This window comes from Homalodisca vitripennis, chromosome 2, assembly GCF_021130785.1.
Source record: "Homalodisca vitripennis isolate AUS2020 chromosome 2, UT_GWSS_2.1, whole genome shotgun sequence".
In the NCBI taxonomy this organism is placed as follows: Eukaryota; Metazoa; Arthropoda; class Insecta; order Hemiptera; family Cicadellidae; genus Homalodisca; species Homalodisca vitripennis.
Window position 1 is genome coordinate 55,570,476 of NC_060208.1, and position 15,381 is coordinate 55,585,856.

Sequence of the window (15,381 nt, forward strand, 5' to 3'; positions counted from 1 at the left end):
CGACAGCTCCGTACATTAGAGCAGGTCTGACCACGGAAACATAAAGCCAGTACAAGAGCCTCGGCTTCAGTCCCCAGGGCCCACCTATCACACGTCTGCATTGCATTAGAGACCACTTCCCTAGAAAAAAAAACCCTTTTTGAAAAAAAGGAAAATGACCCTTTCTAGATGAGGTCCCCAGTTTAGAACCCTATCTAGGATCACGCCCAGGTACTTGACCTCAGACTTCAGCTCAACGGGTGAGCCTTTGAATAGAAAGGAACCAATGCCCTCCATCTGTCGCCTCCTGGTAAAGGCAACCACAGCAGCCTTGGTGGGGTTGACAGTGAGGCCAACCTCATCACACCAATTTCCCACCATGTTCAGAGCAGCATTGGTCAGTTCCGTGATTGTTGTGTTGAACTTGCCACTCACAAGAATCACAATATCATCTGCGTACCCTTGTGCAAAGACACCGCTGCTACTCAAAGAATTTAGCAGGTCCCGCCCTGCGGACAGCCCCTCGTAGTCTTCGCACTAACACTTGCTCCCATGAGGGTTGTAACAACAACCCTGTCTGTGAGCAAGGCCCCTATCCAGTCACACACCTGACCATCAACACCACGTCTTGAGACCGCATTGATAATCGCCTGAGTGGCTGTATTGTCAAAGGCTCCTTCAATGTCTAAAAAGATTCCTATAGCTACCTCTTTTGCCGCCAGCGTCTTCTCAATCCTGCATACCAATTGATGCAGGGCCGAGTCGCATGACCTTCCTGGAGTGTAGGCATGCTGGTTAGGATGTAGAGGGGGCTCCTAAAGAGGTCCCTCCCAAACAAACCTGGCAACCATTTTCTCCATGGTTTTGAGAAGGAAGGAGGACAGGCATATCGGCCTGAAAGACTTCGGCCGATCCATGCCCGCCCTCCCCTGCTTCGGTATGAACACCACTCTGGACACTCTCCAGGATAGTGGGATGGACCTGAGAGCCACGAAGGCTCTGAACAGTCTGCACAGATGGGGAAGGAGAATATCCAACCCCCGCTGCAAGCAAACCGGTCTCACCCCGTCACCCCCAGGAGCTTTGTAAGGACTGAAGGAGTTGATAGCCTTTTCAATCCTTCTGAAGGTCACAATATGGTGCACCAGACTCCACTGCAAATGGGTGGCGCGGCCCGCATGTCTCCCCTCACTGTCGGGTGGTTGATTACCCTCATGAACAATACAGTCCGGGAAGTGTGTTCCCATAATAACTTTTAAAACTCCTTCCGGTTCAGTAATGTAAACACCTTGATCGTCCTTGAGACTACCAAGCGGCGAGATGGGATTCTTTACTAATAGCTTTTGTAGCCTTGCACAGCCCTGCACACTGTCAATATCGGTGCAGAGCTTCTTCCAGGCTAACCTTTTAGCCGTACGAACCTTGCGGTTGTACAGTGCAAGAGCCTCGTGGTAGGTGTCCCAAGTGCCCCAATACTATCATACAAACAAAATACAAGTAGAATACAAAATGGATAATGGTGACCACAAAACACAAAAAACATCTTATTTTGAAATGTATGATGCAGTACAATCTGACCAATCATGAAATGAGAGAAAATAATTTAATAATGAGATGAACAAATAAGATGTGTATTGGCAAACAAGACTGAGAGCACAGAGGAAAAAACGACAATCAAATTTCGTCATAGAGATAGAAACTGATGAAAAAGATGAAGAAGAAAAATACCAATAAACTATTAAATAATCCTAATAAGCAGTTGGTAGTCCTAATCTGACCTCTAAAATTCCTTGTACTTATCTTGTATGAATATTGGTATCCCGATTATCCCCTCCACCAATGGCTACCCGTACTCAATTTGTTATCTCCCCCCACCCAGAAACCCCAATTCCTCTCGGACTCCTAGATTGATGGGACTATTTGGGATATAACTTAAATTTCAAGTATATTATTAATTATTATGAAATATATGAATCGCACCTAAAATTATTTCTCGTAATGAAAACATACTATTTTAAGATATTGATAAAAGTGATTTTTTTGAGATTGTTATATGTAACATGGCTAATGTAAACATTATCCAATCAAATATATAAATGGATTGAAATGGGGTGCCAACACCTAGAAGAACTGTATTTAGTATTTCAACTTCTTTACGTCCTAAAAGATTTTAATTTGACAACACGTCTTACATACTCTCATAAGACCAAAATCGATTATTTATGAAGATCAACCACCCATCTGTATTGGAATATGGTTACAACAAACACATAGAAAACTGTTTTTTTCCAATTTCCCAATGTCCTAGAAAGATAAAATTTGACACACAAGTGCCTCTTAATTTAAATAGATAAACAAAAGCATTTGCACTTCAACGAAGATCAAGTACCCATAGGGATTGAAATAGAGTATCAACCCCAGAAAAAAGTTTTGTTATTCAACTTGTTGTCTTAAAAAGGTAAACTTTTACATACGTGTCTTATGCTTTCAACAATACAATAACTGGTACCCAAATTATCTTAGACTTGAAGCAGATTACAATTGCAGGAAGTAGTCTCTTTTAGATCAAAGAAGACTGTTTAGACAATATATATATATATAGTCTAAACCCCAGATCTCTCACTTGCCGGGTGAATGTGCTACCATCACACCACAGAGCCCGTACTTTTTACGATTCAATTATATTGTAATTGTATTCAATTATAAGTTAAGGGTAGAGTGCAATAGGCGGACCCGGTTTTTTATATCAATATTATCAAACGATGTTTAATTATTATACCCATCGATATAATCAACCAATAGTAATTAATTTGAACAATAACTAAATCATCTGCACCAACTGTATACATATTTTCATATTCTAAACACAATTTGTTCAACAGTTAAAGTTAGAAACTAAATAGCTACACAAATTAACTATACAAAATAATACACTAAGATAATTTACTGTGTCTTTCTCGGTTTGAAGATGTTTATTTTGTTGTTATGATTCCTTTTTTATATAAATGTCATTTTTCCTACATTTTGTCTTAGTTCAATCGTTTGGCCCCTTTATTATTTATGACATAATTTATAACGTAATTGTTTAAACTATTTCTATTAATTTGAAACATACAACTGCAATTTAGTATATCAGATACATTGATATGGATGATTGTAATAATAAGCGATATAAAAACCGGGTCCGCTTATCGTACTCGGCTACAGTATAATAAGCAGCCACCAACACGGTCGGATGATTATTGATTTTAAATATCGAATACATTTGACCTATAGATATTCATAAAAAATCATTGCCAGCTTTCTTTATTTTGACTAGTGATATCATTACCAGCTGTTATTTCGTTTATGTAGAAGAATGCTTAGTGACAATGACAAGAACAATGGCGATGAATATGCAGATATAGGCTCAAAATATGACACTGAGCAATGTTTTTAATTGTTACAAGATATTGACCTTACTCCTTTAAATCCGAATTGTCCAACTTTTTATTGACGAGATGAAAACTAGAATTAAAGGTGGAAATCACATTTTTTAAATATAGTTTAGTTATTTTATGTAATCTAAAACAAATACATTTATTTTACGTATAAAAAAGTATAGCTTCACTATAATACGATTTTAAAAGCCTAAAACTTAATTCATTTCAACATTATCTCTCAAAATTAAAATCATGTTTCTTTATTGACCAATGGCGGCAAGAACAGTCACGTTTGTGTCTTCGTTTAATAAGCAGTTACGTTTACCCTTGAAAATACATAAGTAGGTAAATGTTATGTTTAGTTGTAATTATATATTATATTATAAGTTGTAAATTATAATAAAATTTAAACATTAATTTCTAAGATAGAAAACTAGCAAACAAATATTGTTCTTTGAAATATCTATTACTTTTTTTCCAACATTTTGCTTTCAGTCTTTTCGATGGTCATGAATATTGATTCAAATCATTCGATAATCATAATCCGATTATGTTGGTGGCCACTTATTATACTCGAACTCTATCACATGTTAAAGGTGGTTTTGTTATTTTTAATGATATTGTCACTTTTTGTTGTAATGTGTTATTCATGTTCTTAATGTATAATAATTAGGTCTGCGACATAAAACTTGTTTCAATTTCAATAAGTGATTTTTATAGTATTTTCAACGCTGATTTTGGGAAAAATAGTGGAAAAATTTCATCAAGTACAGTTATTTGACAAACTGCTTGTCTAGTTTTAGCTATTTTGATATTTTTATACTTTTTTTAGTATTTAAGTGACTTTGAATTTGGGATTTTAGAATCCTCATTAACTGTTATTTAGCATAAAGTACTTTTTAAAATTATAACAAAAATACTATGAGGTATTTTTACAGTAGAACCCCTCATAGGTCATATCCGGCCTCGGTTTTACCGCACCTCGGTTTATGCGGCCACTTCTCGGAAGCCAATATCGAAATTTATTTACCACGGCTTGCAGACGCGCAGTTGCACGCACTAGTCTCCCACGACTCTTGCGTTATTTTGGTGTATCTATTTGTTTACATTTTCTTGTGTTGTCCTCAGTTGAGCTAATAGGTTTAACCTGTAAACAGTTCGTTGATTATTTCCAGTGCGGTTAGTACAGTACAGTACAATTGTTTTGTTTCGTCAAGTGCTGTGTACTGTAGGTTGGTTTATCCGGCCGAATCGTTATCCGGCCAGGGGCTCGGTCCCGTGGTGGCCGGATATGAGGGGTTCTACTGTAGTTACATAACAGTTTTTATACTACATAAGTTATACGTAAAATAAAGAGTAATTAGGAGAAACCAGCAGTATTTTCATGTCGGTGCTTGTCCATTGCCTCCCCCCTCCCCCCATTCATTTACTACAGACTCATTGAGTGAGCATCTTTCATGTCAGTGCCTGTCTGTCGCACTGCCCCTTCCCCTCCATCACCAAGCAGTGAGCTCCTGCTATTGTTCTTCAGTTCACAGTACCTCTTCACTCTAGGCTGTTCACGTCTTGTTGTTACTAGTGCTTTAGAGCAGGGGTGCCCAACCTTTTTTACCCAAGGGCTACATTGTAAAGCCTTTATGGCCAGGCGGGCCAACATCCCAGGGGATTTGGAACCCCAAACAAAACGTATTGTCCGGGGTTTGTTCCAGAAATCTTGTGCAAAATATGAGTTTCAAGGTTATTTTGCCCTTGTTTCCTGATTATTGTAATTTCTTATTATTCATTAGTTGTTAGGTAAAGGTTTATAATATATTATGTTTTTAGGTTCTTTTAGTAGAAATAAATATAAACCCAGACTTTTGGATGTTTGCTCTAATTCTGAGGGAACAATAAAAAAGTCACCAATAAATTGAATACATTGATTTTAATTAATCCTACTAGGATACTAGGACATACAAATTACGTGGTGATCTTGAGTTGGGTAGGGGTTACGTCGCCGCACCGCGCGCTGTGCCGTGCTTTACGCGCGCTCTATTCGCCAGCCGGCAGCCACCACCGTAGTCAGTGAAATCTGTCTGCAACTACTTTACTTCTTTCAACACTCATACTCCACCAAATGAATACGGCTCGTTCTACGTGAAATCGGCTAGACTGCTTGTTTCACAAAATTTGTATTTATTTAATATTTCAAATGCTTTGAAACAAATTTGGTTGTTTTGGCAACAAGGCGGGCCACATAAAACTGACTCGCGGGCCGGATTCGGCCCGCGGGCCGTAGGTTGGGCAGCCCTGCTTTAGAGTAGTGACTGTTTTATTTTGTTGTGATTTTGGTTTATGAACAATAGCTACTAGAGGATGTATAAACTCACCAGATTGCTTCTGCTACATTTGTGGTAACTATACCATTAAAAGGCAACAAAGAAACATTTCTGATTTTGTTGAAAAGGTATACTTTGCCTATTTTGGTATAAAATTAGGCGATCAAGATAAGTCTTGGGCCCCACACAAAGTTTGCTCAGTGTGTGTTGAAGAACTGAGGCAATGGTTTCAAGGTAAAAAACAGTCCTTACGTTTTGGAATACCAATGGTTTGGAGGGAGCCCAAAAATCATAGTGATGACTGCTATTTTTGTTCTTGTAACGTGTAAGGTTTCAATTTGAAAAACAAAAAGGACATTTCCTTACCCTAACATACAATCTGCCATTCGCCCTGTTCCTCATGGAACTGGAGTACCAATACCCTGTCCTCCAGATTCTTTGGATGATATTCTAGATGACCATGAGCCATTGCATCAGCAAGGTGATAGTGAAGCAGACAGTGATGGCTACGATCCCGGCACATCTGATCCCATTCCATTCTCACAATCTGAACTTAATGATTTAGTTAGAGACCTAGGTCTTCCTAAGAACTCGGCAGAAATTTTAGGATCTAGATTAAAAGATTAAAATATGCTGGCTCCGGGTACATCTTTTTCTTGGTATAGATACAGGGAGAAGAAGTTTGTATCTTTCTTCTCTCAAGAAGGTGATCTGGTGTTTTGCAGTGATGTTCCTGGCCTCATGGCATGTTTCAAAATAGAATATGCTCCTGATGAGTGGAGACTTTTTATTGATTCTTCAAAAAGAAGCCTTAACCCTTTTACTGCCGACGTGCGCAATCGCGCACGTTGCGATTTGTTCGAAAATTGCCGACGTGCTTATTTGCGCCCGCTGCCGTTTGTGCGAAAATCGCCGACGTGCGCTATAAAAGCCGTCTCGTATTTGTTTTATACTGGTTTTCAATGTTGTCCAAATGCATCGAAATTCAGCTGTGTTATTCATTACCATATGGACAACACACAGAAAACAGGTTTTATAATCTATGGAAGCCATTTTTGTTACTGAACATCTTTGGTTATAACTCGAGTTTGGTTTGATGAGGTTATGGTCGATCTCGTTAGTCGTGAGTTCCACTTGTGTTGTTTCGTGTTTTACACTTTATTTGACATTTATATTTGTAAATCTACATATTTTTACGATTAATAAAATGAGTAAGAGAAGAAGATCACCTGTCAGTGACTGTCTGCAAAAAAGGTGTTCATCCCACATGTTTTGGGGAACACAAGTGCTAATCAGCAGGCCTATGAACCTAAAAATGTATATATATATATATATTTTTGTAAATATTGATCAAAGTGCCTTTTAACTTTAATTTTCTATTATATATTATATTTTCATATCAGTGGACAGTGATTTATGTATTATAAAATGATTTATGTGTTATAAAGTGATATAGTGTTATCAATAATAGTGTTATCTTAAAATTCGAGGATATTGCACCAATTTCAAAAAATTCATCACAGCTTCGGTATTTTTCAAAGTATGTTCCTAAAACTTTTTGGGAATGTTTATATATAATTACTATATAATAAAAAATTATAATTATGGTGGTGGTTTAATATTTAAATATAGTTGTTGAAGTGCAAACTCAAAAAAATAATTTTTATTTATTTAAAATTTTTGTTTCATGACATAATATATATATTTTTTAATGACAGAAAATGTTTTAAATTATTTTTTGTAGCAAATTGCAACTTATAAGGAAAAAAACAAGATAAAGTTTATCAATTTATGATAAAAAATAATGAATCCATGATTTTTTTTTTTAAATCATTACATTTTAGTCAATTTCAGCCCGGCATTTTTAGCAAGTCAGTAAAATTAAAGTCTGGCATTTTTCAACAAACTAAAAAAAGTGTCCAGCAGTAAAAGGGTTAAAGCAGTACTTCTACACAATGGCAATAAGTATGCGTCTGTGCCAGTTGGACACTCGGTGCACTTAAAAGAATGTTATGAAAACCTTGAACTGGTTTTAAATAAACTCTGCTATCCGGACCATAAATGGACATTATGTGGTGATTTAAAAGTGATTTCAATGCTACTTGGTCAACAAGGTGGCTATACAAAGTTCCCTTGCTTTCTCTGTGAATGGGATAGTAGAGACAGAAAACAACACTACTTAAAAAAAGTTTGGCCACTAAGAAAAACCTTACAGGTAGGGGTTAAAAATGTTGAGAGGAAAAGCCTTGTGGATCCCAAAAAGGTGTTACTCCCACCACTTCACATTAAGTTGGGGCTGATGAAACAATTCGTTAAGGCACTGCCAAAAGAAGGGAAGTGTTTTAAATATCTTTGTGAGCAGTTTCCTGGTTTATCCGAGGCAAAGCTAAAGGAAGGAATCTTTGTCGGACCAGACATTAGGAAACTCATGAGAGATCCGAATTTTGGTGACAAAATGGAAACAAAGGAGAAGGCAGCATGGACATCTTTTAAATTAGTTGTTACTGGTTTCTTAGGAAACAAAAAAGATCCAAACTACAAGACAATCGCCGCAGACATGCTTGACAACTTTAAGAAGCTGGGCTGCAACATGAGCATTAAAGTTCATTTTCTCCACTCACATCTAGAATACTTCCCTGAGAACCTTGGTGATGTAAGTGAAGAGCAGGGCGAAAGATTCCACCAAGACATCAAGGAAATGGAAAGAAGATACCAAGGAAGATGGAACGTTAACATGATATCGGACTACTGCTGGATGTTGAAAAGGGACAATCCTCAACGAGTCCACAGCCGGCAAACCACTAAAAGAAGCTTCGACGGAAAGCGAAAGCATTACTATAAAGACTTATGAGCTTCTAAATTTATTGGAATTTATAGCTTAGAACATGATTTATGTATAAAATAAAATAATTTAACTTTAGAAAAAATGTGAAAGATTGGTTTAATTTTGTTTTTTTCCAAAAAGTAATTTCTTTTTGTGAGAAAACCTGACGTGATAGGAAAAAATGGATTGCATTTTTGAAATCAGCACAGAGAAATACATAAAAATCAGCTACCAAACTTAAAACAACTTGCAAAAATTTTTTTTTTTTGTAGACCTAATTCTTGTTGTACGATTATTAAATAATATTGAAGTTGGCCACATGGCCGCTTATCAAAGTCTCGCCATGAAATATTACTCGGTGCGACAAAAGTATTTCAATGTTCTATAACTTTCTTAGGCTGCAGTGTAAGCGGCCACCAACACAATAGGATTATGATTATCGAATGAAGTCATCGATATTCATAACCATCAAAAAGACTGAAAGCAAGATGTCTGACAAAATGAAGTAATAAGGTATTTAAACTAACAATACGGATTTGCTAGTTTTCAATCTTAGACATTTATGTATGTAATATACAATTACAACAAAACATAACATTTACTTACTTTATGAATTTTCAAGGATAAACGTAACTGCTTGTGAAACAAAGAAGACACGTACCTCACTGATCTTGCTGCTATTAGGCCTAGTCAATAACGAAACACATGGTTTTAGTTCTGAATTTATTTCCAAACATGATTTTATTTTGAACTAATTTTGAGTGATAATGTTGAACTGATTTAAGCTTTAGGTCTTTAAAATCATATTATAGTGAAGCTATACTTTTATATGTAAAATAAATGAATTGGTTGAAAGTATACTATTTAAAGAAATTATTACCGTAAGTGGTTTAACTCTCTGACTGGCAACGTCGTAAATTACGACTAATTTTTTACCGCTTTGAACCGGCAGAGTCGTAATATACGACTCATTAAACATCATCTACTATTTACGTCATAATTCAGAGAATTACCGCTCGAATCGTATTAAAAGTTATATTACTTTAATCAAAAGATTTCAAGCTTTCTAATATTGTATTCACTTTTACATGTATATATATAAATGTTTGTTCTTTTACTGGCTGTTGAAAGCTGACGACTAGTTGCGCGTGACGTAACTCGGCACCTGTTACTGTCCCGCACAGCTGTTCGGTTGCTTGCTTTGTTTGTTTACAACTCCAGTCGTGTGTTGTGTTGTGATCATCATGGATAACGATTTGCTGTCCAGTGAAATCCATGAAATACTTTATAATACCTAGTGATGATTCAGATAATAATAGTGACATTTCTGTGAATGTGTTTCCTCCTGATGTATCTCTAGAGGATTACTCTAGTGGAAGTGATGATAAGGGTAGGGTACAATAAGCGCACCCAGTTTTTTTAATATCGAAATTGGCAAACGATATTACTCAATCATAACCATCGATATAACCAATCGTTACTGATAATTATTTTGAACAATGAACTTAATCTATATCAACAGCTGTACACTGTCGTGCCGTACCTGGCACAACTGGGCGTAGGGTAAGAATGTATTACAAAAACATTCAGTTAACACCAAGGTTTATTCAAAATTTGTCATAGATGGCAAAATACTGATTACAAGCGATAAAAGAGAGCATACAAGTTCAAAACAATAAAATTAAGATTATAAAGTTATAAAATTTACAACATACTTAAATAGTTTTACTAAAGAAAAACCTTTAACTCAAAGTATTAGATATTTAATAAAAGGCGCGCTTGGAAGTAGGGTCTTTGAGAGAGACTTGAGAATTTAGTTAAGTTATTATTATAATTTAAATGTTTATACTTTAAACAACATGATGTCTTGGCAAAAAGTGAATGACGGCTATTTGTCTAACATCTGGGAGGGTTCACTTACTTGTTCATTACGTGCTGTCTCATCAGGAGCTCGATACCGAATAATATAAAATTATGCTTTTCGGCTGGGCTTGGGATCCTCCCCACTTCTATTACTCTACTTAAAGCTTATTGGTTAGTTCATGTGCGTCATTTATTAAATGCCCATAAATGGAAATGGTCAGAGTTGGACTTCTAGGATTGGTTCGTGGTTGGAGTGGGTTATTGCTCTACTTTTAGCGTTATCATTTACCCGCTTCCGTAAGGAAAGTTACTGAGTTATATTTTCTCATGGGAACAAATATTTTGCTCTAGTTTATAAATTATTGATAAAGAAAATATTAAATTATTTTAGAGACATTTTATAATAATTAATTGGAGTTAATTTAATTTGGGTACTAGGCAACAGCACTACAACACATAATCGTACCAAAAAACGTAAGTGAAATTTGTGGGAAAGAAACAACTGTAGGAGGCCGCCCCAAGGAAAAAAAGAAAGAAAAAAAAAACCTGTGAGAGGAGCAAATATGGTCATCTTCAGTTTTCCTAATAATTTGGATTATAATAATTTGTTTGATCACTGTAAATATTGAATTCATATTTTTATTTAAAACATGTGATTGTTATTGAGGACTATAGATATTTTTATATCGATTGATAGTCTAGGATTTGAGATGCGAATATTAGGTATCGATGATTACATTCTTCGATGTAAAAAACCGGGTCCACTTATCATACCCTACCCGATGATAATTATTATATGACATCTTGTATATAGTCTTCTTTTTTTCAATTGTAATTTTATTTGTAAATAAAAGTGTTTATAACTATATATTTTCTTTTTGAGCATAAGTAAGTGGACATTTAGTATATTTTGGATTTTTAAATAAAATTAATTTTGTTTCGTTTGAATGGCATAATATAAAAAAGTTTTTTTTAAAACAAAGTTTTAACTTCTGATCATCAAACATCCACCATTATTTAGGTAAGTCAAATAATATTTATTTGTATTTTATACAGAATATCCTGCAGAGTAATTTGATGTATAACACTTTATGTTTTTCCCAATAAATAATTGTACAGGATAAAAAATTCACGAAGCGTCGAATTAGTGTGCCAGTGAAAGCTTTAATGCGTGCCAGCCAGAGGGTTAAGGTACTGTAGATTTGAAAAAACATTATCCAGAAAATTTCAAGTCTGAATCCATCCAAGATCTAGATTATTTTTAATACTGATAATTCATTACATTGGTAATATAAAGTTTAAAAAATAATAATTCAAACATAGCCTAGTCCAGGCTAAAGCACAACAAAATAATTTGAGTTCATGATATTAGGCTGGATCTTATTAATAGTAATTTAGTATTATAAAATACATACAATACACAAATAATCTTAAATCATAGTTGTTGTTTGCTTACATTTATTTCCTGGTAGAAATTGACTTGAAGAATTTCCTTGATCCGCCATGTTCGGTCTTAGTAGTATAGTCCTTAAGATTTTATGCAGACAAATTTGGGTATCAAAATAAAACCTTACAATCAAAATAATAGCACTATAAGTTTCAAGTGAGATTAAATACTTTAAATAATATTAAGGAGAGAAACTATCTCAGAATAACGGGGAATTCCATTTCAACTCGCAAATATTTTTAGCCATAAACCACATAAAAACACAAATCTGCCAAATACGACGGAATTTAGACAGACGGACATTCCTTCCAGCCATCCAGATCCAGCTACGCCTTGCAGTTTTACCACCTGATTCTGACTATACGATTTCTTATTCCTTATTTCATCAGTTTTTAATAGAAACTATATTAAACAAGTTTCACTTCAATAAATCGAGTCGTAACTTACTTACATGACTCTTGTCTTCTTTGCAAATTTATCACTTGATGTATACATTTTTCTTTTAATATGAGAAAAAGAATTTCTTTACTCTTTTTACTGATACTTTTTACATTCTTTCTTTGGTAAAGTACGTACATTGTTCTAGAAGAAAAACAAATCAAATTACACGTCTGATTAATACCCAATAGTTCCTCTAAAAACGTGCAATATAATGTTAATGTATACTAGAACACTAATGATAAATAACTTTCATAACACATTAACTTGACAGTTTAAAAGTAAATACATAAGTAAAAAATAGAAACCAAATATAATAATACAGTTGATTATCCACTTTCTGTTATTAGTTAAGCTAATAATAAAGAAAAGACCAAGTAACGACGTAAATAAAATAATTTAAATATAAAATATATTTAGAAAATACTGTTAAGTTTTTTTGTCTTGGGCACTGAAAAGACTTGTTTTTAAAAGTCCTTTTGTGTGTATCCTTTAATAGTCCTTTAATATCATTGACATCACAAATATTCAACTAAGTGGTCATTTGAAACCAATTCAGCAAGAGGACTAACTCAACTAGTTTAAATATAATGACCATGAGTATACAACACAAGGGATCTTGGGCTTTGCTTGAGAAGTAACTAAAATTGTTGTACTTGAAAATCCCAATCAAGTGTCTTGCCAATTTAGCAGTTCGAGAGAACTACGCACGGACACGTTTCGTCTCACTATCAGTGGTAAAATTTGTAATATCAATACATTGATGACAAATTTTCAATGAAATGGGAACACAGGAAATTCATACTCACAAGTAGGACCGCGACATGTCAACGAAAGACACGTTTTGGTTATAGATGTTAGATACATTTATTTATAACTATATTCAGAATTAGGTCTCTATATTATTTAAATTTAGATTTATTACCAAACCCCTATGTGGGGTAATCTTCATACTTGTGTCATTATAGAACAAGATGAAGATTTGCCATGTACTTGTTGTCCTCCTGATAAAGCCAAGTAAATTATTTTCTCTTTCAAAAGATTTCGTTAACATAACAAGTACATTATTTTTTAATATTCCCAATTATTGCTTCAACATTTTTTATTGATTTTAAATTTAATATATTTGCTTAGCCAATTCCAAATATTTCAATGTTGATTGACGAAATACAAATACAATTGTAAGTGCAGGTAGATTTGTATAAATCTGCCTTTTGCAATCATTTTAGAACTAAGAATATTGTCATCAATCTGCATTCATTATGACAGCCACCTCCAAACATCACGTCCAATAAGCATCCTCAAATCAAAATTAATTGTTTCCAGAATAGTTTAATGATTTAGTTTAAATCATGGGCGTATACAAGGGAGGGCCTCAGGGGCTTGACCCCACCTTTCCCTCTCTCAGAAATTGTACAATACAAACAATATAATTGTACAAAGTATATTTTTAAAGCAAGAACATAGTTTATTCTGTATACAAGCAAAACAATTTTACAGTATAAGATTCCAGAGCTCCTATATTTTGAGGGTATAAAATATATTACGTTTCCTATTTTATAGTTCCTAAACCACTCAGTGTGTCAACCTCCGAAATAATTTTCTATATACGCCATGGGTTTAAATTAATCACCTACATTTAAAAAAATAATACCTTAATGGAATCTCGTAATCTTATACTTAGCCATATTAACTTCAGCATTTTAACATTTTCTAAAACAATACCTTCTCTATCAATGTGCATTGTTGTACCAGCTGTACATTCTACAAGTAAAGTGCTGAGGTCTATTGACTAAATATAACTTTGATTTTATGAGTTATGATTTTTATTTGGCACACATTACAAAAACAAGTTTATTCAACTATTATTAGTTTTTACAGTTTGTAATTCATTGTAAAACCTGCTTTGCGAACATCAACATCAACTTCAACATTGTTTGAAATATGAACCACAAACATGAATCATGCTTAAAAATAGACATAAAATATAAATTGGTTTATCAAACAAAACTCGGTTTTTTTTATAAAAGAATTGCAAAAATGTTCCCCTCAAAGTCTTCCTTTAAATTAGTCTTTAAACTAGAAATACGTCTAAACACCTTAAAATTACGACTCCTAGAAAAATATTCATAATCCATATGTTAATTACAAATACAAAATAGAAGAAATGTTTTAGAAGACAGCAACCTGTTCGAAGTTTAAAAAAGATGCAATTGATATTATCTCAGCTATAAAGCGTCACAGAGTGAAACTAAAAGTCTTAGAAATCTGAATTTATTTGAAAACCACTTTTAGTTTGTATTTTATACAACCGGTTTACCAGGTGATGACTATTTATAAAAAGATTGTAGAAATATATAGAACTATTAAATGCAACAATGGGAACTATCTTGAACTGGAAACTAAAGTGTCACAATTAATTTAGCTTTTCCGTAACACGAGATCGCTTGAATCAGACATTGATTTTATTTAACAAAAAATACTATTTTTTACTAACTGCACCAAATAACAGTAGTTTGAGAAAAAGAATATATATTTATTGCATTATAGCATTGACCAGATTCAACAATAATGTAGATTTTAATTTAGAATAATCATTATTTTTCATGAAGAAAGAAATGAACGTGAACATAAAACATCCGTAACTACTTTAAGAGGCGAAAGGTGTCACTTTTTCATTAAAAGCTCAGTCGTAATGACACCTATTCACTCAAAGCTATCAGAGAGCGAGATTAACCGCACACGCCACTCAGAAAGACGTATTACGTCATAGACACTGTAAATTGATACAGACCAAAAAACGTTTATTTCAAATCATACGTGTCTGTGCATATCCAGTAACAGGGCGAATGTTAATACTTCCATTCTCTATATAAACGAAACGAAATTAAAATCAATTGAGTTTAATTTGCAACTGAATTAACTGCAACTATATATTTTAATATGAAACAAAGTTCCATTTACCTATTATTTTGGAATGTTTGTTCTTGTTTTGAGTAACACCATTACTTGAATTGAAGAACCTAACAATAACAATTCGTTTACTTATACCATTCTCTCCGGGGAGCATCACATTATATTAGTTTCAAG

At 34.1% G+C, this 15,381-nt stretch overlaps 1 protein-coding gene across 3 annotated transcripts in view; it reads right to left on the minus strand.

Moving 5' to 3' along the window:
* Window positions 1-12,181, minus strand: part of LOC124353978 (dual specificity mitogen-activated protein kinase kinase 4) — a 62,883-nt gene extending 50,702 nt beyond the window's left edge. For all 3 annotated transcript variants that reach the window (XM_046804078.1, XM_046804079.1, XM_046804077.1), the window contains exon 1: window positions 11,863-12,181. In XM_046804078.1, the coding sequence (XP_046660034.1) occupies window positions 11,863-11,911 (49 nt within the window). In that variant the 5' untranslated portion in view covers window positions 11,912-12,181. The remainder of the gene's footprint in view (window positions 1-11,862) is intronic.
* Window positions 12,182-15,381: the final 3,200 nt, after the last annotated feature.